Source organism: Diabrotica virgifera, chromosome 6, assembly GCF_917563875.1.
Source record: "Diabrotica virgifera virgifera chromosome 6, PGI_DIABVI_V3a".
NCBI lineage: Eukaryota > Metazoa > Arthropoda > Insecta > Coleoptera > Chrysomelidae > Diabrotica > Diabrotica virgifera.
In genome coordinates this window covers 161,855,381-161,881,964 of record NC_065448.1, presented here as the reverse complement: position 1 = coordinate 161,881,964, position 26,584 = coordinate 161,855,381, and the positions used below count along the sequence as shown (strand labels likewise).

The window sequence follows — 26,584 nt, the reverse complement described above, 5'->3', positions numbered from 1 at the left end:
GGTCGTGACAACGAATAATACACTGGAGACCAAGACATGAGGCATATCGGAGTAGAGAGTCGAGGCATATGGAGAAGACTGTGGGAGAATATCCAGCAGTGGATAGATCATAGTTGAATGATGAGAACTAACTTGCTTATTGATCATAGTAAATGATCAGAAGATTCCTGTTGGAGTTTTATTAAAAAAAAAAGCTTACTTTCTTCATTTGTTGTTTGATCTTCTTTAAATGGTATAAATTTATCTTCACCTCCTTCTACTTCAGTGAATTCATTCCAGTCTAAATAATCAAATGTCTGGTACGCAGTCTCTCTTTTGGGTTCTTCCTTGATTTCTATTTTGAAGACATCCAAAGGACCAACACACTGGTCATCTATTTCTACTTTTAAAGTTTTTTCACCAACTTCTTGTTTTATTTCCATGTTATTAAATTTGATTTATGTAACAACTGCAATTTTATGTTTACATCCATCTCAATCCAGAACTGCCTTTTGTGTTCACATCACATTGATATTTTTAAACCATAGATAAAAAATATAATATATTATACAATTATGTTTTTAAACTTTCAAACTTTCCACTTCCACTCTTCCACTTTCCATATTCTTTTGACAACGACAATTGACAATGACGTAAATATAGACCCAGAAAACAGAATTCGGTTATGTTTGATGTAGTTGTTCTAAAGGTTTGTTCCCACGGTTATTAGACTTTATTACGGTTGTCTTGTCCGACGGTGGTGGGGAGACTTATATTTTTGACTTTACGTCACAAGAGTTTACATTCCCATATTTTTAAACGATTTTCGATCATTGAATGTGTGTTATTGTGTATTATTTGTGTTATTATGAAATAATTAGACAAATATTACACATTTTATCTTATACCGGGTGGTGAAACATACGCATACCGGGTATGCGTGTAAAGGCGGCTGCACAATTGACCGGGAACGGGAACGAGAACGGAAACTGAAAGCATCAGCAGATTCACAATTAAATGGTAAACAGCTGTTTTGTGTCACTGTCACTTGTGCTATTAATTATTTTTCTTCTCAAAATAAATTTTGTGGAACGATCTTTTTCTAATTTTATTAAAAGAACATGTCTGTTAACTCTAAAAATATGGATTTATTTGATGACGAGCTTTTAATATTTTCGTTTTTTATGATCTTGGAACTAATTTACACAATATGTGTGCAATCGCAAAGGTTTGTCAGCATAAAGATAAAAAGCATATCATTCAAATATTTATATTATTATTGTATCTAATGACCATATAAGTACGTACTATGATCTACATCAATCATACGGATGAGGACATTTTTCCAATAAAGAAATCAATCGTTCGTCATTTATTTTAATGCAAAATGTATAAAAATTGTCACTAAAACTTGGTCACACACTTCTAATAACAAATTTTTATTGGGCATTTGACAGTATTTTTAATACTGCCTTCTGATTGGTTCCGGGAATACAACGGGAACGAGAAAGTTAAAACATGGTCAACTTTCCCGTTCCCGTTACCGGACAGCTTCTCGTTCTCGGTTATTGTGCATCTACAACATTAATTTACGTAGAGGTTAACTTTTTTCCCGTTTCCGTTCTCGTTCCCGTTCCCGGGCAATTGTGCAGCCGCCTTAAAAGTAAGGCCACACGTTACTATTTAACTGACAGTGCTCACACCATTGACTGAATAAAAAAATCTTTATTATTAATCCTTTCTCCGTAACTGAGGGTATCTTATCAACTGTATTGTTTTTAAACAATAGATGATAAAATAAAAATATTGACAGTTCAAAAATGTGAACATTATTGCATTGTGTGTGGCCTAAGTTTGGGCTGAAAACTAAAATGTATTACATTTTTACAAAATTTTGGAATATGTTTAATTACGTAGACCAATTTTAACAGTTATTTCCAATACAGATTTCAATCCTCTACAAATAGTTTCTAATGTCTTTTGATGTACAATAATTATTAGGGAAGCTGGAATTCAACAGTTCAGAATTTTACATTGAGTTAATGCAAAATTTTGACGCATGTCAAAATTCTCAATGTGTTTTAATTGTATTAATTTTTTTCGAATCCTGAGAAAACTAATAAATATTTTTGAAAAATTTAAACTCAGAATGAAAGACTACATTATTACCGAGTGCTGAAAGTCCCTGAAAACTTCTATAATGTTTATTTTAATAAGTTACAGGGCTGAAAATAAAAGAGAAGTGTGATATTTAATTTCAAATATTTCATTCAATAGAATCTTCTTGTTTATTCTAAGGGGCTTTCCACCCTCGGTAATAATGTAATCTTGCATCCTACGTTTAAATTTTTCTAAAATACTTGGGTTTTCTCAGGATTCGAAAAAAATCATATTACGATTCAAATGACAGTAAACTCTCGTGACGTAATGTCACCCTTAATGTTCATTGGTTAGTCGATTTAGGTAACCGTAGTAATGTCTAAGAACCGTGGTTTGTTCCAACATAAACTTTTGGACGGTCCAGAAACCGTCACGAAACTACTTGTACCGTTTGTTGTGCCATAGCCACCTTTACTTAACGGTGGCTATGGTTGTGCGCATGTTCGTAATTGTATCGCCCAGTTATCGTCCCATGACGGTAATTTGGAAACCGATGTTGGAACGGTTACCTGATTGATAACTGATTTATCTATCAATACGTATATTGTTGTTGGTATATCCAATGATAAAAGCTAAAGACGTATGCCGTAGATATATTAATATTATGTGACACATGACAAAAGCTCAAAACAAATGACAATCAATGAAAAACCCTATTTCCCGATTACTGAAATGATCATCACGAAACCGCCACTAAAAGATCACAATTCTTGTTGGAACAGTGGGAAGGACGATCATATTTTTGTTGGAACGGATTTCGTTTACTGCGCAGGAGCGTTACCGTTTCGTGACGGTTCTCGGTCGTGTTGGAACAAACGCGTCATAAAGTTAGCGAAATGGTTTTTTTCAAAGTCATTATTTTTAGTTCTACTTTAGCTAAAATAATTGCACCTCACCTATTTGCGGATAATTGCACCATTCAAAATTTCATTTGCGGATTTTCCTTTTCGAGATATAAGCAAATGAAAAGTTGACGATTTCGGCGCAGTGCTAAAAATAAATGTCGATTTTCAGGGTATAAAATCACTAAATAACCATATCACCTAATTGCACCTCGTTTGCGGATTATGAATAAACTGGTTTTAATTGAAAATAATGAAAATTGAAAATTTTATTGATAAAAAACGATTTTAATGTTGGTTGCCTACACTGTAGGGGCAATAATTTTCACTTTTGGTAAACCTAAACTGTAAAGGCCGCGTCTCACCATCAAATAATTTGATCAAACAGTTTGAGCAAACTTGACGTACTTGAGGAAGTACGTCAAAGTGACGTCACAATTGCAGTTTTTTTGAAATTCTAATAATCTGTGCTCTCACTATCAGTCTAGTTTGATCAAATTTTTTGTATTGAGTTGTCTAACTTGTTTGTACTTTATTTAAAATTAAAATTTTTCATTATTATCCACAATGAACACTCAGGATGTGACGTCACTAACTGTCACTTTGTGTCACTAACTGTCAAGTTTAATCAAATAACTGTCAATTATTTGATGGTGAGACGGGGCCTTAAGGCTAAAAGTAGTATATTGTTTAACTAGACGAGTCTAGTTATACAATGGTAGTATGTATCATAGTAAAAATAACTCATCTTGACTTAAAGATAATCGAAATTTCGACTTTCGAAATTTCATTTGCGGAGTTATGCGGGTTCATCAAGTTATATCAAAATGAAATTTCTCGGGACAGCGCCAAAGTATATATTTCCATTTTCGGGATATTTATTAAAAGCTGTAAAAATAACAATAACTATATCATTTAATTTCTCCTGGTTTCAGGATTACGAATAGACCTGGTTTAAACTAAAAATCATAAAACTTAAAAATTTTCCGAAGAAAAAAATTTTTCATTTTGGTGGTCCTAAACTGTATTTGCAAAAGTATTATCTGTATTGTAATGTATACCTAAAATCATTGCTCTTGACGTAAGGAAAATCCCTCCATTCGAAATTTCATTTGCTGATTTTCCGTTTTCGAGTTACCTATAAAAAAATAAAAATTTTCAGCGCCGCGCCAAAGTGTTTATTTTCATTTTCTAGATATCAAAAGCTGTAAAACCACTAAATAATCATATCTTTTAATTCCTCCTCGTTTAAAGGATTATGAATATACCTGGTTTTAACTAAAAATCATAAAAATTAAGAATTTTCCGAAGAAAAAAGATTTCCATTTTGGTGTGTCTAAACTGTATTAGTAAAAGTATTATCCACCATATCTAAAATAATTCCTCCTGATTTGAGGATAATCCCTCCATTCGAAATTTCATTTGCGGATTTTCCGTTTTCGAGGTATAACCAAATAAAAAGTCGAAATTTCGGCACAGCGCTAAAAATAAATTTTCATTTTCTGGGTATAAAAAGCCATAAAATCGCTAAATAACCATATCACCTAATTGCTCCTCGTTTGCGGATTATGAATAAACTGGCTTTAATTGAAAATAATGAAAATTGAAAATTTTATAAAGAAAAAACATGTTAATGTTGGTTGCCTACACTGTAGGGGCAAAGGTGTAGTGATGTTGATATGAGGTTTGTTCCAACACGACTCAGAAACCATCCATGAACGATCACCGTCCTGCGCAATACCATGGAACGTATTAATTCGTTACCATGGAACGTTAATTATCTAGTAACGAAACAGTAATCTGACGGTTCTTGTTCGTGTTGGAACAAACCTTATAGTTACTTTCGAGTATTCGTTACAAATCGTTACTTTTGTATAAAGTAATCATTTACAGTAGATATTCGTAACTTTGATTACTTTTGTGTTCGAGTACCGATAATCATATCGAGAATCGTATTTCTCAGTAGGTAGGTATTTTGTATAGGTATTTCGATATAACAACGACCTTCACCGATCTCTTTCAAGGGATAAATCGTTACTTTTGTATAAAGTAATCATTTATAGTATTCGTTACTTTGATTACTATGAGTATGGACACGATAAATGCTACTAGGAGCACTCTCGAGTCATAATTTACATTATATAAACTTTGGAAATAATTATTTGGGATTTACAATGTATATACATTAAAAATTCGGGGGCTTAGTAACACACAAACGTAACTACTTTATTAGCAATCTCTCAGATACCGAGTAAATCGCGTTTGAAGTTTTTGAAACTACATTTCTTCACATTTCCTTGCATTTGAATTGCATTTATGCAGAATTTTTGATCATTTTATATGGCCTGTACACTAGTCTTTTAATTTCTGTATATTCGCTCCGAGCGTTAACAAAGTGTCAAAGCAAAATCGACCGACCTGCTCATGGTGGCGGTTTTTTGAAATTTTATAAGGACGCTTTGTGTATGTTTAAATGAGACATTTAAAAAAATTTCGTGTCACGCTAGTGATATTATGTATTAATATAAACAGAAAATAAAAACGCACTATAAATTCTTCACTTTCCAATATTGATTATCAGTTTGATTTTGTATGCATAACCTCACTATCGCAGTTTATGTCAATAAATATTTATTAACGAAAAAGAAAATATTTTGTTGCACTATAAATTACAGTATAAATTAATAACTAATGAATTCTAACAATTGTATTCGGTTATTATCACTACAAAATAAAATATTCAAGTTTAACAAAATAATCCCATAAGACTCAATGTTAAAACGTCCTTACAAAATCTGACAGCGTATCACGTGACTGTACGTAGAGGGGAGACGCACGGAGCCAATACCTGTCATTTATAGGTATGGAAATTCAAGAAATAATTAATTTAATTAATTAGAATGCTCTTACGTTTTTGTGTTCCTAATAATTAATTATTTTATAGTAGTTGCATTGAAGACTCTAGATGTAATAGGAATAAAAAAAAATGATTATTATTTTTTAATTACGTTTAATATTAAAAAAAAAACATTAAAACATTGTTAATTAAAGTACGAAACCAATAAAACACAAATTTGTAGTTCAAAACATCACCGTTACATGAACGTAAGAGTAAATTTGCTGACAAATCTTTTAAACATTTTCAACACACAGCACTGTAACAGCTGTTACGGTTTTGTGACTCAGTCGGCGAACACCGTGAAGGCGGTTTCCGCTTACGGTTAAACCGCGCGGACCCGCTTTTAAACGTTTTCAAAATGAATGCACGTCTTTAAATGTACATGAACATAGTCAAAGCAGGTTCGCGCGGGCCAACCGCTTTAATCCGCCTGACCGCTTTTACTAGAATGAGAATTTAGTTTTTTCCGCGCGGTTTTAATGTTTACTCGAATGAGAATTTAGTTTATTCCCTCTTTTTGTCGCGCGAGTTCAGTGATTTTACAATGAATATGTAAATACACTGCGCGTCATAGAAAACGGGCACCCTAAAAAAATGGGTCATTTTTGATGTCGTGTATCTCCTAAACTTGTTGTCCGATTTAAATGATTTTTTGAATATGTTATAGCCCTATTCTTTGTCAATATCCCTGTAATAATATTTTTGCTAAACAGGTAAATTTTCATTGTATACCGGGTGTACGAATCAAGCAGTGTTTTTTTCTCAAAGTTCGCAACACCCTGTGGAATATTCTAGCATTTGTAAAATACTGAAATTAAAACACGACTATAGCCTCAGGTTTTCTTAACATTCTGTTTTTTGATTCATTCGCTTATGTTGGATAATACAAAAGTTATGTACTTTAACAACTAGCCATGTTCTTCATCAGTACAGGGTGTTATAAGTCTAAAGGGTTTTAGGGACTAAATAAGTTCGACAAACTTTAAGGGGTAATTCTGCATTAAAAATAATGACAGTTTGCTTTATAATCATATATCCGCAAAAGCTTCGTTTCCGAGATACAGGATGTTAAATGTTTTCTTACAATTTTATATTCACTATTGGAGCGCATACGGGTAATATGACCGATCATATAATTCGTATGCACGCCAATGGTGAATAAAATTTTTTTAATTGAATGTCAAAAAATGTTCAAAAATTACGTCTTAAATCCCATCAAATTTTATTTGCATATCTCAACCGGTTTTAGGGCAATAAATAAATCATCAGTTTGTAAGGAAAAATTCAACATCCTATATGTCGGAAACGAAGCATTTGCGGAGATATGTTTATAAAGCAACCGGTCATTATGTTTTCATGCAGAATTATCCCTTAAAGTTTGTCGTACTTCTTTAGAAACACCCTGTACTGATAAAGAGCATGCCTAGTTGTTAAAGTACATAACTTTTGTATTATCCAACATAAGCGAATGAATAAAAAAAACAGAATGTTAAGAAAACCTGAGGCTATAGTTGGGTTTTAATTTCAGTATTTTATAAATGCTAGAATATTCCACAGGGTGTTGCGATCTTTGAGAAAAAAACACAGTTTGATTCGTACACCCGGTATACAATGAAAATTTACCTGTTTTGCAAAAATATTATTACAGGGATATTGACAATGAATAGGGCCATAACATATTCAAAAAATTACTTAAATCGGACAACAGGTTTAGGAGATACGTGACATCAAAAATGACCCATTTTTTAGGGTGCCCGTTTTCTATGACGCCCAGTTTATGTATTTATGTAAATTACACCAGTTTTTAGTTACACGATACTCCACTTTCTCCAAAATATAATTGAAAGTCTTTTGAGTCATTCTCATATACTGGAAGAATCGTTCATTATCTTCTTTTAATTTTTGAACTACATGATGATATTCTCCATAAATTAATCTTTCTCGATTAATAGGATGTACACCAACTCTCTTTCTTTTCAGTTTAGTCAAAACAGAATCTAAAGCAATTATATCGTCATCGAAAGACGACATTTTGCTACAAGTAGTAGACGCAACTGACAAATTTGAACGATCTCTCTCGCTTTTACCCGTCTTCACTGTGTTACCATACCCGTGGGCGAGAACCGCGCGGTTTGGCCGTAAGCGGAAACCGAGTCCACTATGTGTGCCGCATTACCATACCCGCGCGGTTTGCCCGTAAGCGGAAACCGCTTCCACTATGTGTGCCGCCTCAAACTTGTTGACTAAATTTTTTGATGTCACCAAGTCGTATCGCCCGTTACACTTATGTTACTCTAAGCTAGTTGAACATTATAATATGTAGATACGTAATCGCAAATCAGAACAAGAGCAAGGTGGAGATACGTTCATGTCACTATTAAATAGGTTGAAGTTTGATATGTCTATATGCAAAAATTCAGAAAATAAAAAAATGTAGATACGTTTGTGTGTTCCTAAGCCACCGAATTATGATTCAGGAGTACTCCTAGTAGCATTTGACGTGTCTTGGTTTGTTACTTTGTTTATTTCTACTGCATGTTAATTGTAAATTTTGTATAGTTCCTTTAATGAGTTTAACATTCTAAAACAGTAATAAAAAGATAAGAGACAAAAATTCGTGATTAAGGGTAGCAGAAGTATTAAGATAAAATATACAGGGCGATTGACTAGTGTGATAAAGCTCAGTAGATGCGCTATTCGCTCCGAGCGTTAACAAAGTGTCAAAGCAAAATCGACCGACCTGCTCATGGTGGCGGTTTTTTGAAATTTTATAAGGACGCTTTGTGTATGTTTAAATGAGACATTTAAAAAAATGCCGTGTCACGCTAGTGATATTATGTATTAATATAAACAGAAAATAAAAACGCACTATAAATTCTTCACTTTCCAATATTGATTATCAGTTTGATTTTGTATGCATAACCTCACTATCGCAGTTTATGTCAATAAATATTTATTAACGAAAAAGAAAATATTTTGTTGCACTATAAATTACAGTATAAATTAATAACTAATGAATTCTAACAATTGTATTCGGTTATTATCACTACAAAATAAAATATTCAAGTTTAACAAAATAATCCCATAAGACTCAATGTTAAAACGTCCTTACAAAATCTGACAGCGTATCACGTGACTGTACGTAGAGGGGAGACGCACGGAGCCAATAGTAATAGATAGCAATAAAAGTTAGTAACAAAAATTGTAGCAAACTTTGAGCCTCGTGTTACAAATTAGTTAGAACGTTACAGGGCGTTTAATAACATAGTGGCAGACCAAACTTATGTTTTTTAAATGGAACACCCTATATAGATATGTTATTTTAAGTTCAAAATCTTCTTAACTTCCCCATCACAAAAATATAAAGGTTTATTATGTTACACAGGGTATTTACAAAGTTATAACCAATTTTCTAAGAAAATCGTAACAAGTTCAATTCACTGTGTAAATAAAAAAATACACCACAGCATTGGTTTATAAACTGGTATAATGAACTTAAAATTAAAAATTATTTTAACAGTGTTTTGTACATGTCATGTCAACTAAATATTTATTTTGCCTACCTGAATATATACTTTTATATACATATTGATTTATTACAATTAACCCTTATCCTGGCAACACATTTTACTTACGTAACCGGGCAACTCGGGTCCGTTGGGCCCACCACTGATCTTGAATGTACTATTCATATTTACCCATATCTTTTTCAAATATTCGTTTTTGATTTTTTATTAAAGTTAAATTTAAATTGTCTAGATTAAAAAAAAGGTGCTACCATAGTATGCGGTCTACCTCGAGGGTGCTTACACTTATCTGGCTTTGAATATACTGCCTTGAAAGGACACCTACCTCGATACGGAACAAGTTGCTCATCTACCGTTATGTTTTTTCCTGGTAAATAATGTATTTCTAAAAGTTTTGGTTGACTTGATTCCACGCATCGCGTATTGTTGCTAATTTGTCGTTCCTTCTTGTTTAGACCTCGTGTCTTTATCGTCAAATCGAACAAATCTTAGCAAATTTTTGAATCATTTTAACCCCATGGTAGCTTTAAACATAGTAGGTACATAAAACTTACTCCAAAGTATATCTACATTATGGATGTTGGCACTCAGGTGCCCTGTTGTTAGTAGTATAGACCAATCAAGTTAGTAAAAAATAAGCCGTTTTTCGACATAATTGAAAAGACGAGGTTTGACAGTTGAAATGTGTAGTATGAGATATTACAAAAAGGCTACCATCTTGGGATTCATCAATTTTTTAGTGGAACATTTTTTAAATAAATAATCAAAACGTCAAACTTAGTTTTTTGCTCATAACTTAAAAACTTGTTTATTTAGAAATTTGACGTCCACAGGTAACTTTTTGAGAAAAAAAAGATACATTGAATGAGATACACCAAATTAAAATCGGTTAATAAACAAAAAAGTTATTGCAAAACGGACGACAAAATCACTGTTTTTGAATATTGTTAATAACAATTTTATTGTTTATTAAAATATTTTTAAATATACCTAAACTTGAGGGCATTATGGTGTTTGAATGGTGTGAAAAAAATGGTCCAGATCTGTTAAATAGTTTTTGCAAAATTTAAATTGTTTATAAATATTTTTGAAAAACGAGCTAAGTTCTGAGGCTGGTCCAGTTAATATGGCTGAATGTATCTCAATAATCAGGGACTCATTTCCTTCGTTAAGATGTATACTAATACCCTATGAAAAAAAAAAAAAAATAAAAAAAAATACATGTACGTACACAAAATTATTTGTTAATAAATAGCAGTTTTTAAGCTTATAAACAATTACAATAATTTCGTAGAAATTAGATCAAATTAAATGGCAATAAAAAATACTGAAAGCTGGTTAAAATACACAACTTCTAAAAAAAATTTTAAGGTCCTACGACCCTTGGGGTCTGAGATAGCCCCTTTTTTTTTTGAAAAAATCACTGTTACGTTAATTAACAACACTAAGATCTGAAATTAACCAATCTTTTATAAGAAAAGTCAAAGTTTTTAACAAAGTTTTTTGCAAGAAAAAATGTTAAAAATTGTTTAAACAGTATTGTTATAAAGAAAGAGTATTTTGCGTTCCGACTAAAGTAAAAAAAAAAATGATGGGCGCAGCCGAATGAGAATAAATTCGCGGACTAGCATTCGCTAGCGCTAGACCGTTGCAGCCCATTTTTAACATTGACAGTATACCGGATTTGAAGCTTAATATTATATTTATATATTTTGGTAGAAACTTGAATTTTATGAATATTACTATGTTGCACATTTATTTAGTAAAATTATATTTTAAATAAATACATTTAAAAAATAACAATAAAAAGGCCACAAAGTCAAAATATGCAACAGAAAAAAAGTTACGCGACCTTATAGACGAGTGGTACGTGGTACTCCCCCCCAAAAAAACGCTCATTTCTCGAGATATCAACCACGGTGTGGTGAATGGCTAATTTTGGTCTTACTTTATACTTTTTATGGTGCTGAAAACGAAAATGAGTTTTATTTTGAATTTTAGATGGGGAAACATTGTCAAAATCGCAATTTTACCCTAAAAATAAAAAAAATTAAATCACGTTTTTCTTAAAATTAAAAGTTACACCACTTTTTTCTATAAAACATTTTGTTCTCTGTACTCTAGATTTTAACTTAAAATTAATTAAACAGCTAAATTTCAAATTTTGTTACTCAACTTTTGCGATTAAACTTTGCAATTCAAGAATCTGCACCTTTTATTTCAAACAATGTATAACTTTCTTTATGGCAAGACAGAAATATTGAAGCAGGTCTTCAGCATTGTCTTCAGAAAGGTGAGAAATATATACTATAAAAATACCAGGAAAAAATATGACAATGGAACAGAGTTGTAGCAAATTAAACTCAAAAAAACGTGTTTTTTTTTTATTTTTAGGGTAAAGTTGCGATTTTGATAATGTTCCCCCACGTAAAATTCAAAACAACCCTAATTTTAGTTTTGAGCACCATCAAAAATATAAAGTATGACCAAAATTAGTATCAGTATCTCGAGAAATAAGCTTTTTTTGGGGTGTGCCGCTCGTCTATAAAGTCACATAACATTTTTCCTATTGCATATTTTAAATTAAATTTTTTTGGAAAACTTCTTCATAAATTATATTTTATTTCTGTGTTAATTAAAATTATAAACTAAAAAGTTTGTCATTCAACTTTTTTAAGTAAACATGAAACTAACGAGATATGACGACAAAATGTTTAAAAATTAACAACTTCTCTTTTAAGGTGTTGAGTCATTTTGGAAAAATCTCATTGTTATCTAAATGCTTCAAAGATAACACAGTAAAATTTTCAAAAGGAAATATTTACAGCGACCAAAAATACAGTGAGTTAAAACTGAAAAATCATCAAAATTGATTTTTCGCATTTTTGCATAAAATTTGATTTTTGAACATGTTCCACTAATTCTAGAAAAAAATTAACTCCATATTCGGATTCAGAGACCTCGAAAACATAAGGAATGACGAAAATTTGTCATTCACCTTAAAGTGGATTTTTTTGGTCGGGATAACGTAATTTTAATAGTTGCTGCCGCATGCCGGTCGCCAAACGCGCCCACTATTCAGTCAGTCGACTACGCCCGCTATTTTTTACTTTAGTCGGAACGGAAAATACTCTGTGTTTATAACACTCCTATTTAAACAATTTTGAACATTTTTTCTTACTAAAAACTTTGTTAAAAACTTTGACTTTTCTTATAAAAGATTGGTTAATTTCAGCTCTTAGTGTTGTTAATTAACGTAACAGTGATTTTTTCAAAAAAAAGGGGCTATCTCAGACCCCAAGGGTCGTAGGACCTAAAAATTTTTTTTGAAAGTTGTGTATTTTAACCAGCTTTCCGTATTTTTTATTGCCATTTAATTTGATCTAATTTCTACGAAATTATTGTAATTGTTTATAAGCTTAAAAACTGCTATTTATTAACAAATAATTTTGTGTACGTACCCATATAGCACACAACGTCCGATGGACGTCCATATAACGTACATTTGATGTCCAAACGTCCATGGACCAAAACTGGACGTACAATGTACGTACATTGCGCGACGTCCATTGGACGTTTGATTTCAACGTACATTGGACGTCCATTTGTCGTCCATGGAGATTTTATACACAAAACATGATTATTATTTATGAGTAATTATATAACTTATTGTTTTAATCGAAGCCATATTATTAGTAGAATATAAGAAGCTTCTAATAAATGTAGTCACATATTTTTATCATGGAATTAAAACACTGAACCATTAAAATTATTTTAATTAAACTTATATAATATATTATAATATAATAATACATTAGATCATGATAAAATGATCGTAAACTTTTCAGTATTAACGGAGCTACGTCGGTAATTATAGACCTTACAATAATTAGACAGTACCAATTTAAATCTTAAAAATGTGCATTTTCTAACTGTTAAATTTCCCGCGTTTTGTTTCTCATCGAATGTCTTTTTAGTTACCAAATGGCTCGGCGTGGCGTGACGTGTTTTGTTTTGTTCTTTGTTCAGTGTTGTGGAAGGGAGGTTTTGTTTATAAATTTCATCTTCATCCCTTCAACCCTCTTTCTATGTTCATGCTTGCATGCTTCATCTTCATATCATACCATTTTCGCCTTACGCCCACGCCGCCATTATCTGGTAATCGTTTTTAGCAAATATATTAAATACATCTTGTACTCCTGTGATATAGTCGTTTTCAACTGAAGTAAGTATATATTTTTTATAAAATCTGTTTACATAAATATATTTAAATAAAGAAACAGAAATTCTGTGTAAGGGCTGATAATCTTTTAACTTTGAACAAGTCATTAAAGATTAAATAGGTCTACTATAAACTTATAATTGTTTTTGTGTCTGCTTACATAATTATTTTAAACAAAGGCGGCTAAGGAAAATAGATTTTATCATAATAGGGCATTTTTAAATATTAGATCAGTGTCTCCTTTAGATTCGATTAAAGATTGCTTTAAATTTTCTACTCATTTACTGAAATGTTAGGTTACTTTCTATGATGGTGTGGGGTTTGTCAGTTACAGAAAACACCTAAGTATCATTTTAATTTTTGTTTTTTAAGTAAAAGCATCTACCACTGTAACTTTGTTACAGATTACTCTAGAAAGTCCAATTACTCCATTATTTCCAAAATGCCAAGATTACGCTTGCGTAGATCTATATATAAAAGAGCTAAAAAGGAAACTCAGTTAAATATAGAGCTAATTAATAGTTCCTTACCCTCTACTAATACTCAACATTGTCCATTGAATGAGTTTGTAAGCGAACAGTATGATAGTAATGACGGGGCTTCAACATCGGGTATTACATCTTATCAAAATATAGTACCACATGATTATGATATTATGCATGTAGATTTTAGTAATTCAGATTTGGAAAGTGGCAGTATTGATTTGGATGAAATAAGTGAAGAAGGTGCTTCTACTGACAGTAAAAATAATCCAGTTTTTAATAAAGTAGATCAATTTCATTTGGAATCCTCACTAGCTAAATGGGCATGTAAATACCAAATTCATCATAATGCCCTGAATGACTTATTAAAATTATTGAAAAATGATCACCCGGATTTACCTTCAGATAGTAGAACTTTACTAAAAACTCCAAGGGAAGTTGCTGTTGTAGATATTTCTCCAGGTCAGTACTATCATTTTGGCCTTTCATTTACGTTAAACAATCTGTTACATGCACTAGGAGAAAAAGAGTGCAGTCAGTTGAGTTGTCTTGAACTAATGATTAACGTAGATGGTCTGCCAATTGCTAAGTCTAGCAGCAAACAGTTATATCCCATTTTGTGTCAGCTGTACAAACAACCCTTGGTAGAAGTTATTGGGCTGTATCACGGATTAGAAAAGCCTAAAGATCCCAATGAATTTTTGACTCAGTTTATAGATGAAGTTATTTATTTTACAAACAATGGATACTTTCATAATGGCAAACATTACAATTTCAAAATTATTGCATTTATTTGTGACGCACCGGCTAAATCATTCATATCTTTTACCAAGGGACACACTGGCTATAGTTCATGTTCTAAGTGTTATACTGAAGGTACTTATTTTAATACTGTCTGTTTCCCGGAATTTGAAGGGTTAAATATGAGGAATGACTTAGAGTTTAGACAAAAAGTTGATGAACAACATCATAATGGTACATCTATTTTAGAATTAATACCAAACTTTGACATGATTAAAAATGTGCCTCTTGATTACATGCATTTAATATGTTTGGGGGTAATGAAAAAACTTTTGTTGTTGTGGTTGTCAGGTAAATTACCTAATAGATTGCAATCTTCAAAAGTGACTGAATTGTCTAATCTACTGGTAGAAACTGCTAAGTACATTCCTGTTGAATTTGTTAGGAAGCCCCGCTCACTTCAAGAAATGAAACGATTTAAAGCCACTGAGTTTCGGCAGTTGCTGTGCTATACTGGACCAGTTGTTTTAAAAAATATTTTACCAAAAAATATGTATAACAATTTTTTGTGTTTACATATTGCAACAACAATATTGTCAAACTCGAATTTATTGCAAAATTACATAGAATATGCAAGGTCACTGTTAAAATATTTCATTGAAACTTTTATCATTTTGTATGGAAAAGAAAATGTGTCACATAATGTACATAATTTAATACATATATGTGATGATGCAGCCAGATTTGGTATTCTTCAGAATTTCTCCTCGTTTCCCTTTGAAAATTATTTGCAGAAATTAAAAAAATTAATCAGAAAAGGAGATAAGCCCTTAGCACAGATTGTCAAAAGAATTACAGAACAGAATCATATAGCTAATAATAGTCATCATATAGGCTATAAACAGTTCGGAACTCCGAAATTTGAACACAGTACGGGTCCACTAGTCAATAATGAACAATGTACGCAATATACTCAAATTATTTTTAAAGACTTCACTCTTAAAACAAAAGAATTTGACAACTGTTGCTCCTTAAAAGATAACTCAATAGTAAATGTTGAAAATATTATAGACATCAATGGAAATATGTACATTATTGGTAGAGAATATAAGTCTGTAAAAAGTTTTTTCAGTTCACCTTGTGAGTCATCTATTATACACTGTTTCAATGTTTCTACATTAGGCAGTTTGAAACAATGGAGCATTGCAGAAATTACACATAAAAATGTAAAAATCATCTGCAAGGACTGGCATGTTGTTATGCCTTTATTACACTGTGAGCAGTAATATGTCTTACATTTTACTGCCCAATTGGTGTTTTAGGGCTGCCATACTCTAAAAATTTAATTGTTAAATTTTTTTGGGTTATACAGTCGAACCCGCTTATTGGAATAGCCTTTGCGCCAAGCAAAATTATTCCTATAACCGAGATATTCTAATAACCGATCATTTGTGGCTAGTAAAAACGTTTCAGGACCTAAAATTTCTATTCCTTAAACCGGGATATTCCTATAACCGGTATTCTAATAAGCGGGTTCGACTGTAATTGAAAATTCTTCTCTGAAATCTTCTCTTTCCAATGATGTAACACATTATAGTATAAAATATCCATGATTACAAAATTATTTGTTTTTTGAACGTCTGCAATCAATTCCGTGGACCGGTAGCTTTATAGCCTATTAGAGTGTTTTATGTGTTTGCGAATTCCTGAATATTATTAAATTTTTAACTTTCGATGTCAAATATCTCTGGATCCTTAGATGATAAAAGGTCCAAATTTTTACAGTGGTTGTAGATGGATAATATCAAGTTCTGCCTAAAGTTAGTATTGAAAAATGTACAAAAACAAGTAAGATAAATAAAATCCAAAAATTTTTGGGTTTTTATGTAAGAGTATTTAAAAAAAAATTAAAATAAAATAAAAAAAAATTAGGTTTCTAAGTGTTTTGATTACAGAGGTATGTGACATAATGTTAACATTGTCGTTAAATGGGATGTCAGTTGCCCTTAAATATAATTAAATTATTCATTGAACAGTGTATTAATAGTAGGATTAGTTTATTATTAGGTTACATATGAATAAGTTTTTGCTAATCAAAATTATTACAGTAAAGGTACTGACCATTACAAAATTAAAATTTAATAATTTACACATTAATCACCACAAGCTACTGAAATAGTTTCTTCAAATGATGTACCTTTATAGTGACAAAAACAGTTTACATACTTTTTTTCCAGTGTTAAAAGTTGTCCCTTACTATATGTTCATAATGAAATGTTCTTTAAAAGAGACAAAGCTTGTAAAGCTATGTGACACATTTTTAACTATGCAATCTGACTACTCTAAAAGGACATCATATGATTGAAAGTGTCAAATGGCAAGCTGAAAGCAGAAATTTTGAAAGTAAAGAATATGTATTACTATATAAGAAAAAGAGAATGCTCAAAGAATTGAATATAATAATGATTATTTATGTACCAAGTCAGTAAAGTTACTCGTTATCGAACGAGTCTGATATTATGAGCAGATCGAGTGTAGCTAGCGAGGCGAATAACAGAAGAGTTCGATAAAGAGTCTTTACTGACGTGGTACATACAAAATTTTATCACTAACAATTTGATATTGGTTTTAACACTTACTTGCAATTTACAATAATTAAGAACTTTTTAAATTTTAGACGTCATAATAATTTCATGACAGATGTCTTTTGCATGATGGCCGCTTTTGATTTTTAATCGATAGTTATCAATATTGAATAATTACTAAGTCGGTAAAGTTTTGATGTATTGTATAAATATGATTATAATTACAAAATACTACAGAATTTCACTTTTTGACATAAATTTAATTAGCAATGTAGTTAATTTGGTACAATATTTTTAATAATTAAGGTAAACAAATTGTAAGAACTCAAATAAATAATCGATTACTGTCATCGACCACTTACATTCAATCTCGATTAATCGCGACAGGTAAAGTAAAATTCTTCTTTCAGTACAATAAAGTGTTACTTTACTGCCGCAAATGAGTACAATAATGAATGACTTTAGTGACGGTTGGCGATAAAAACAATTAACACATATTAATATTGAAGATATAAATAATTGATGTATTTTTTGCAAGTTGCCATCACTTAAATGTTTGAATCACTGATTTGAAACTGGAGTTTGCACTTTTTTGGCTAAAGAGGTTCAATCTGTGGATCGTAACTTTCATATAAAATTGATTTTTTTATCATTTTATCATTGCAAGCAAATGGTTTTCTAGTACAGTCTGGAAATTAGTTTTCGTAGTCTTGGCATAAAATGGAAAACACCTGGACTGTAGTCAAATTTCCAGACGAAAATGATGCTGTGGAAGCAGTGCCCACTTCTTGGTTGCATAACAATCTTTGCTACTGGCCACCCTTCCCCAAAAATGTTATTAGAGAGGCAATTGAATGTTGCAGCAGCCCGGAAAAAAGTTGGTCTTTATTTAAATTTGAGCACCTCAAAAACAATGTTGCTGGTAAGTTTTGATTGCTCAAAAATGTTATGAACTTATTAAAATTATTTTATAATCGTAGGTAGTTTTCAAGAAGCCAAAAAGAAAGTATTTTATGCCACCCAAAAGTCAGATCTCGAGTCAGATTCGCAAAGTTGCCTAGAGAGGGGCTTAAATAAAAGAAAGATTTTCAAAAAACGTTTTGAACCGTATTCGTCTTTTGAAGAAGATGAAGAAGCAGACGATTTTCCAGAGCCTCCTGCATTAAAAAAACCTAAAATGAGTGACTTGCAACGTGCTGGTGCAAGTACCAGCAGAATTGAAGATACACCTAGAAGTGTCTCTAGAAATACATTATTTGGTAGCACAGGTAAAATATTAATGTTTTACTAGATACAAGCGAATCTTTTTTTAAGTTGCCTTTGCTGTCAGTTATACTTTATTTTTACATTTTTAATTAACATTTCTGTTTTTACAGGAGTAAAAGTGGGCTTTTATTTATTATACGGCGGTTTACATTTTTTTGTAATATGTGCTGTTATTTTCAGGCAATATTCAGAGGACACAATCACCAAGCAGGGGTGCCAATTTATCTTCGCCAGCCGTTTTTTGCAGTACAAACAAAGATACGTCTGACAATGGTTTGTCTTCAAAAATTAAATCTCTGTGTTTAATATACATCTTGATTATTTTTTAGATACTACTACAAATCATATAATTCTGGAACATTTAAAAAAGTTGCTTAAAAAGCAAAACATCTTACAAAGTATGATGCAAGATATTGTAAGTGACGTAAGTGATTTAAAAAAGAGGCTTGACAAAAGGGATGAAGACAATACATTGCAGGTCCAGGGGCATGCTTCGTCTCTATTGACAGAACTAGAATACTTACCTGTAGGCAATGAACAAGAGTTAGAAGAATTTGAAACATACCTATCGGATGAAGACAATATGAAAAAAAGTGTAAGTTATAAAATTTATTTGAATTCTTATCAATGTAAGGGTGTAACTTTTATTCAAAAACAATCAGACATTTTCATATTGTTTTTTGTTCTAGGTAATGGCTCTGTACAAAATTGGAGGCAAGGATGTCTACGATTTTCTATTCCGTGCAACAGGACTGTTAATTGCTGACAGATTTGCAGGAGCAGAATACAGCTTCTTGGGCAGAAAATCAAAAAAGAGCTTCAAGGCTCTGAAGTTGGCAGAGTTATTAGGGAGTAAGTATATTTTTGTACTACAGTATCTTTATTATTAACTGTAGGGATCATATAATCTTTTGTTCAGTTGCATCAGTAGGTATGTATTTTATACACGTAGGTAATAATTTGTGTATTGGTTTGTGAGTTTGTATGAATAATTGCAAAATACTTGTAAAATACATAATAAAAAAGTATTTCAAGGATGGACTGCAATATCAGAGTAATTTTCCAGTGTGTTTTACATTGCATTAAGGTATACAACTAAGTTGACACCAGTGACTAAATAGCCATACCTGCTTTAACAATTTATCATATGCTCGCAAGACCATTAAATAAATTTTATAATAGTAGGTAGTTTTATTGTAGGTAGTAGTTATGGCAAACATAAATTTTGAATAAATAACGTCGATCACTTTAAAAGGGTCAAAAATTGAGCAGCTGCTTGTTTGTTGCATCAATTCTTGCTGTATCTGTTGATTGACTTTTTAGGAACCATGAGTTGTTAGTTACCTATCCAAGCAATCCACAGATCTATTTGCCATACCCCTTTCCTAACAATTTGAAGACTTATCAATAAGACCAATCAATAAGTTTTGTTTTGCTTTATTTTCAGAAGCAGCCCAGCAACAATTTAAAGCAGCAACATGGAAGGAAATTGAAAATGACATGGCAAAATGGTTGCGAAGGTGCACAGAACGAGCCAAGAATAAAACTGAACAATTATAGATTAAATAAAGTACATGATTTGTTTTTTTTTTAATACACGTATTTTACTGCATTGTGTTCTATTATTTTACGAATGAATAAATTGACATTCCTTTGTGCCCACACCTTCTATTGCTATTCAATTTTTTTACTCAAGACTCTTTAATGAAACCTTCCTACTTAATGATAAATTAATTTGTTCAGTTCTAGACTTCTTAAGATAATCTGTAACTGTTTTTTGGAAAATGTGCACTACATTAGCTTTTATCTGGCATATTTAAATTTTTGGGATTTTCTAACTAAGGGATTTATAAAAGCAAAACATTGAGAGAGGAAAAAAACAGCAATTAAGAGAGTAGGCGCAAAATCTTGGTCCAATTGATATTTAAATGTATTCATTTTTTTCGAATCCTGACAAATCTAATTAATATTTTTGAAAAATGTAAAAGCAGAATGAAAGAATACATTATTTCCGAGGGCTGAAAGTCCCCCTAGAATAAACAAAAAGCTTCTTTTGAATGAAATATTTGTAATTGAAAATCCCACTAAATTTTCTTTTTTTTTATCCCTATACTGTAACTTATTAAAATAAACATTATAGAAGTTTTCAGGGACTTTCGGCATTCGGTAATAATGTAATCTTTCATTCTGCGTTTAAAATTTTCAAAAATACTTATTAGTTTTCTCAGGATTCGAAAAAAATAAATGTATTTAAATAGCATTGGATGAAGATTTTGCGCCTATACCCTTAAAGACATTTTATTAATGAAATTCCTATAATAAAGTTATAGTAAAGAAAAATAAAAAAGGTCTTTTGTAATATTTTAAAGTATAAATTTTAGTAATGTAGGAACTATTTCCTATAAAGGCTCTTTGATTCACAAAATTATGGATACTACAGTAAAACCTATCGGTAGCGGCCACTAAAAATGAAAGAACTAGTGGCCGGTATTGCCAGTTTTTGTAGTCTACATATAATTGGTTTGTGCAATTTTTAAACTGGCCGTTAGTACAGGTGGCCGGTAACACAGGTTTTACTGTAGATTACTTTGTGAAAAGTGCGCTACAAATGTCCATACGACGTACAGTAACGGCCACTAAAAATGAAAAAACTATTGGCCGATATAGAAAGGTGGCCGGTATTGCCAGTTTTTGTAGTCTACACAATTGATTTGGGGAATTTCTAAACTGGCCGTTAGTACAGGTGTCCGTTAGTAAAGGTGGCCGGTAACACAGGTTTTACTGTAGATTACTTTGTGAAAAGTGCGCTACAAATGTCCATACGACGTACAGTAACGGCCACTAAAAATGAAAAAACTATTGGCCGGTATTGCCAGTTTTTGTAGTCTACACAATTGATTTGGGGAATTTCTAAACTGGCCGTTAGTACAGGTGTCCGTTAGTAAAGGTGGCCGATTTTGGCAGGTGGCCGGTAACACAGGTTTTACTGTACATTGAAGGTCCATAAGACGTACATTGAAGGTCCATAAAACGTACATTGAATGTACACTGAAAGCTCAAACAACGTACACTGTACGTTTGTTGTGGACGTTCTATGGACGTCCAATTTTGTGAACTCTGGACGTTCGTTGGACGTCCATCGGACGTCCATTGTACCTTAGCGGGACGTCCATCGGACGTTCCAATGTACACAGATGTACGTCCATTGGATGTCCATAAAACGTACTTGTGCTATCTGGGTATATGTAATTTTTTTTACTTTTTTTTTCATAAGCTGTTAGTATACATCTTAACGAAGGAAATGAGCCCCGGATTATTGAGATACATTCAGCCATATTAACTGGACCAGCCTCAGAAATTAGCTAGTTTTTCAAAAAATTTTATAAACAAATTCAATTTTACGAAAACTATTTAACAGATCTGGACCATTTTTTGCACACCATTCAAACACCATAGTGCCCTCAATTTTGGGTATATTAAAACGTATTTTAACAAACAATAAAATTGTTATTAACTTTATTCAAAAACAGTGATTTTGTCATCCGTTTTGCAATAACTTTTTTGTTTATTAACCGATTTTTATTTAGCGTATCTCATTCGATGTATCTTTTTTTTCTGAGAAAGTTACCTGTGGACAACTAATCTCTAAATAAACCAGTTTTTAAGTTATGAGTAAAAAACTAAGTTTGACGTTTTGATTGTTTATTTAAAAAATGTTCCACTAAAAAATTGATGAATCCAAAGATGGTAGTCTTTTTGTAATATCTCATACTACACATTTCAACTGTCAAACCTCGTCTTTTCCGTTATGTCTAGTAAAAACCTAACTTGATTGGCCTAGTAGTCAAATAAAGGCGTATAGCTCTGTAGAGTCGCAATATTTATACAGTTCCCTATCCCCAGGAATTTTCCGGCTTCTTTATATTTTTCACTTCACTATTTCGTTCACAATGTTTTCGTCCACAAACAATTAAAAGGAATCAACAGGATCATCTACATTTTGACCAGGGGCTAACATTACTTTGTGCACTTTGCTTTTTATTATGCCGCAGGATCGCATACGTCATGTCGGTTGTGGTTGACTCTTCCTCCAGTTAATTCCATCCTTAGTTTCAAAAATTACACACTCTGAAATCTGGGAACTTGTAACTACACATTCTTCTTCATTATCACTCAATAATACTTGCTGATCATTTTTCTCATTTGCTTCCGAAAGTATCTTCAATTTCAGAGTCACTTTTAATGCCACCTACTTCAGGAGATTCATCATCGGGGTTCCATAAATTATTAGCAATATCTTGCAGTTCTGCACAGGCCCGGCCCTAGTGAATTTGCCGCCCTGGGCAAGGTCGGCGACCGCCGCCCCCACCCCCGCCTTGGTAGACCCATAATTTTTCGGTAGATATACCGATTTCTCTTTTTTTCTCCCGAAAAATTAAAATTCTTAATTTCCCGTATTATTTTATGGATTCTGACATTTTTTAATATACCTATATAAAACATGAACTAACAAATATTTGTTGTTTGTTTTGAATTTAATTGCAGTTGATTATTAGAACTTTTTTTGGCCTGATAGATTAGTGGAAAGATTTGGCAACATAGTCAGAATTCTTGAATTTGTAGTTGTCAGTTTACCACAGATGGTATTACACAGAATAATATTCAGTGACAGTGGCGGATCCAGGAGGCGCGATGGGTCAACCCAAGTGATTTATTTTTTTTTAATTATAATATAAAGATTACAAAAACATTCATTTATTGTTTCAAATGGATCATTATACATGTTTTAAAATTACAATATTATATGAATTATGAATTACATATAAATATATTTTATTAGTATGGGGCTTGGCTAAAACGGGTCAGTGACGCCAGTGTATTTGGAAATGAGTAATTTATAATTCTTATAAATTAAGAATTAAAAATGATCACAATAAGCATATTTAAAAAAATATGTAATCCTATATACTGTGAACGCATACTTAAGCATCTCTACGTATAATTATAAAATAGTTTGCAGATAACAGATTCGCCGAAAATCTCTCGAAAATTGCGCGCCTAGCAAAAACTATATTAATTCGCCGAAAATATAAATATGTTCACACGCCGATAGCTGACCGCGAAAAAATAACACCCTTGCCCTTATTAATTATTATTATTAGTAATTAGTGTATTTTGGGTATGGATGCACGTAACATCTCTAATACTGATTCGTACAGATCTTAGTTTGTAAATTGTTAGCGTGATTAATAGTATTTTGAGTTTATTCTTTTTTTTTTAATATAGTTTGTGATTTACGAAGAGTTATAAGATGTCAAATAAACGAAAGGAACCAGAAGCTTCTACCGAGAACTTAAAAAGTAAAAAATTCAAATGTCGCAATATAAGTGATTATTTGTTTAAAAATCAACGTAATTTGGGTGATAATATTAATAGTAATGATGATAATAATATTTACAAGGTACATCTTATCAGATAGATCATACTATGAGACCTACTGATCTTGGATAAAATTTAAGTTCTGAGAGCATACAAAACAAGTCATGTGATTTTTCAGTGTGTCCGATACAGATCAACGATGATGCAGTAAATACCAATTCTACTTTCGAGAGTTTTATGGAAAAAGGTATATGTATGTCTTATATGCATGAAATGTATATCTTATATATTATATAAGTTTATTTTATCACGTTTGACAGAAGTGAGTATTTCTCCAAGAGTACGATAGATAGTCATTTATGTCGCGGGATGCAATCATCCACATATAAAATTATGGTAATAAATTAAATTTTAAACTTCATATGGGAAAGTACATCATATGACACCTCATTTAAAAGCTTTTGAGACCCTGATTACAAAAATGTATAGGCAATACTTGTGCAAAATGTCGGTCCAATGCTTTTTAAATGCATTCATTTTTTTATAATCCTGAGAAAACTAATAAGTATTTTTGAAAAATTTAAACGCAAAATGCAAGATTACATTATTACCGAGGGTCGAAAGTCCCTGAAATCTTCTATGTTTATTTTAATAAGTTACAGGGGTGAAAAAAAAAGAACATAAAATAAAAAATTTCATTTTTTTGATTTCTGAGTGATACCAAAAATTCAAAAATCATTAAAAATAAAAAACTCGACGTTGTGACCCCGTGAAACTCTAACTCTAAGCTAATTAAATCTTTTTGAATTTTTTGTTTCGTATATGATCTAGTGACGAGCTCTGATGTCCACCGCAAAATCCATTTTTTTGTGTGCTGCCTGTCAAAATTTGTCACCAATGGCTTACTTTTCAATATTTTGGATTTAATTTTTTTCTAAATATTTTTTGAATTGTACTTAATATGTTTATTTAATTTAAAAATAAAATAATTGTACCATAGCTTCGACAAAAATTCACAAAAATGTGCTTGATATGTTGATTTCAAACCATGTCCCGCCCTTAAAAAGAGGAGAATGTAGAGTCAGCTCAGTATGCAATCACTTATACGTTTCCTTCAGAAACGTTGTCGGTACTTTAGACAGAACCTCTTTGGAGAGAATGACAGGATGTCAGGATTGACAGTAGAAGTTATAATTATAATTATTATTATAATAAAGTGCTAAATAAAGAACATTTCAATAATACTGCAATGGGGACCTATTGGATTGTGAAGAGTGGGTGCTAAAGCCAAAAAAGTTAAGTTTTACATAAAGTGTGCGACTCTCTATTTTTCAATTTAATTTTCCATTTAAACCAATGGTTTTTCCGATTACAACGCCATCTATCCATAATTGGAAAATATTTTGCGAATAAAAGTTGCTTATTTTTACGTCAAGTATCCAAATCTGCAATAAAAATTGGGGGCTCCTATTTAAGATTTTAAAGTAACCCCCCACCCCACCTTCGTGGGGGGTCGTGTTTGGTGCCATTAGAGATTTTTGAAAAATATTGAATACGTGTATTTTGCAGTTTTACGATCTGATGTTCATTTCGCGAAACATCGCAGAGTACGCATTTAAAATTTTAAAATTAATCCCCCACCCCTCTCCGTGGGGTGTCGTGTTTGGTATTATTGTATAGATTTTTGAAAAATATTATACACGAATTTTTTCGTTTTTCGATCTGACGTTTATTTCGCGAAATATTCGCTTTTTTTGTGTTTCTCATATCCTAGTTTAGGATTGTTTATTAAATTAAGCAGAAGATGAGCAGTTATTGATGGAAACATATCTAGTTGTTAACGCACATAACTTTTTTATTATCCAACATAAGCAAATAGTGAGAAACCTTGTACCCTGTAAATGTACCTCTACCATAATGTTGGTTGTTAATACACGGGAGTTCGTTAAGGGGGATCCGAAAAAAAATCTATCCGTAGAAAAATTCGAAATCGTCAGATTAAGATAAGGTAAGTTAAGTACATGGAAAATAGTGTATATTTAAAAAATCTGACGATTTAAACGGGGCCTAAGAAAATGGGTGAGTCACAAAGTTTCACAAAAAAAGCGAATATTTCGCGAAATGAACATCAGATCGAAAAACTAAAAAATATGTGTTCAATATTTTTCAAAAGTCTATCGAATGATACCAAATACGAACTCCCACGGAAAGGGGTGAGGGGTAAATTAAAAATTTTAAATACGAACCCTGCGATATTTCGCGAAATGAACATCAGATCGAAAAACTCCAAAATACACGTATTCAATATTTTTGAAAAATTTATCGAATGGCACCAAACACGAGCACCCACGGAGGTGGGGTGGGGGATTTAATTTAAAATCTTAATTTATTGCAGATTTGGATTCTTTACGTAAAAATAAGCAATTTTAATACACATTTTTTCGAATTATGGATATATCAATTTGATGTGAATTCTGATACGAATAACTTATTCAAAATTTC

General features: G+C 31.7%; 3 protein-coding genes across 7 annotated transcripts in view; 1 reads left to right on the top strand and 2 right to left on the bottom strand.

The window, feature by feature from the left end:
* Nucleotides 1-26,584, bottom strand: part of LOC126886404 (zinc finger protein 45-like) — a 174,883-nt gene that overhangs the window by 58,949 nt on the left and 89,350 nt on the right. The window lies entirely within an intron of this gene.
* Nucleotides 1-26,584, bottom strand: part of LOC114335576 (zinc finger protein 227-like) — a 102,754-nt gene that overhangs the window by 31,024 nt on the left and 45,146 nt on the right. The window contains exon 1 of one of the 2 annotated variants that reach the window (XM_050653337.1): nt 200-1,994. The exons of the other annotated variant lie outside the window; for it this stretch is intronic. Within the exon in view, the coding sequence (XP_050509294.1) occupies nt 200-422 (223 nt within the window). The 5' untranslated portion in view covers nt 423-1,994. Of the gene's footprint in view, nt 1-199; nt 1,995-26,584 lie in introns of those variants that run through there. 2 annotated transcript variants of the gene reach the window in all.
* Nucleotides 12,874-20,315, top strand: LOC126886403 (uncharacterized). Of its 4 annotated transcripts, none has more exons than XM_050653334.1 (7): nt 12,874-13,632; nt 18,137-18,359; nt 18,418-18,705; nt 18,884-18,976; nt 19,033-19,298; nt 19,393-19,555; nt 20,151-20,315. In XM_050653334.1, the coding sequence occupies exons 2-7, from the start codon at nt 18,158-18,160 to the stop codon at nt 20,261-20,263; spliced, it is 1,125 nt and encodes a 374-aa protein (XP_050509291.1). In that variant the 5' UTR covers nt 12,874-13,632; nt 18,137-18,157; the 3' UTR covers nt 20,264-20,315. The 4 variants fall into 4 exon arrangements, with proteins under 4 accessions (XP_050509291.1, XP_050509290.1, XP_050509289.1 ...); XM_050653333.1 differs by having other exon boundaries at nt 18,120-18,359; XM_050653332.1 differs by having other exon boundaries at nt 18,105-18,359.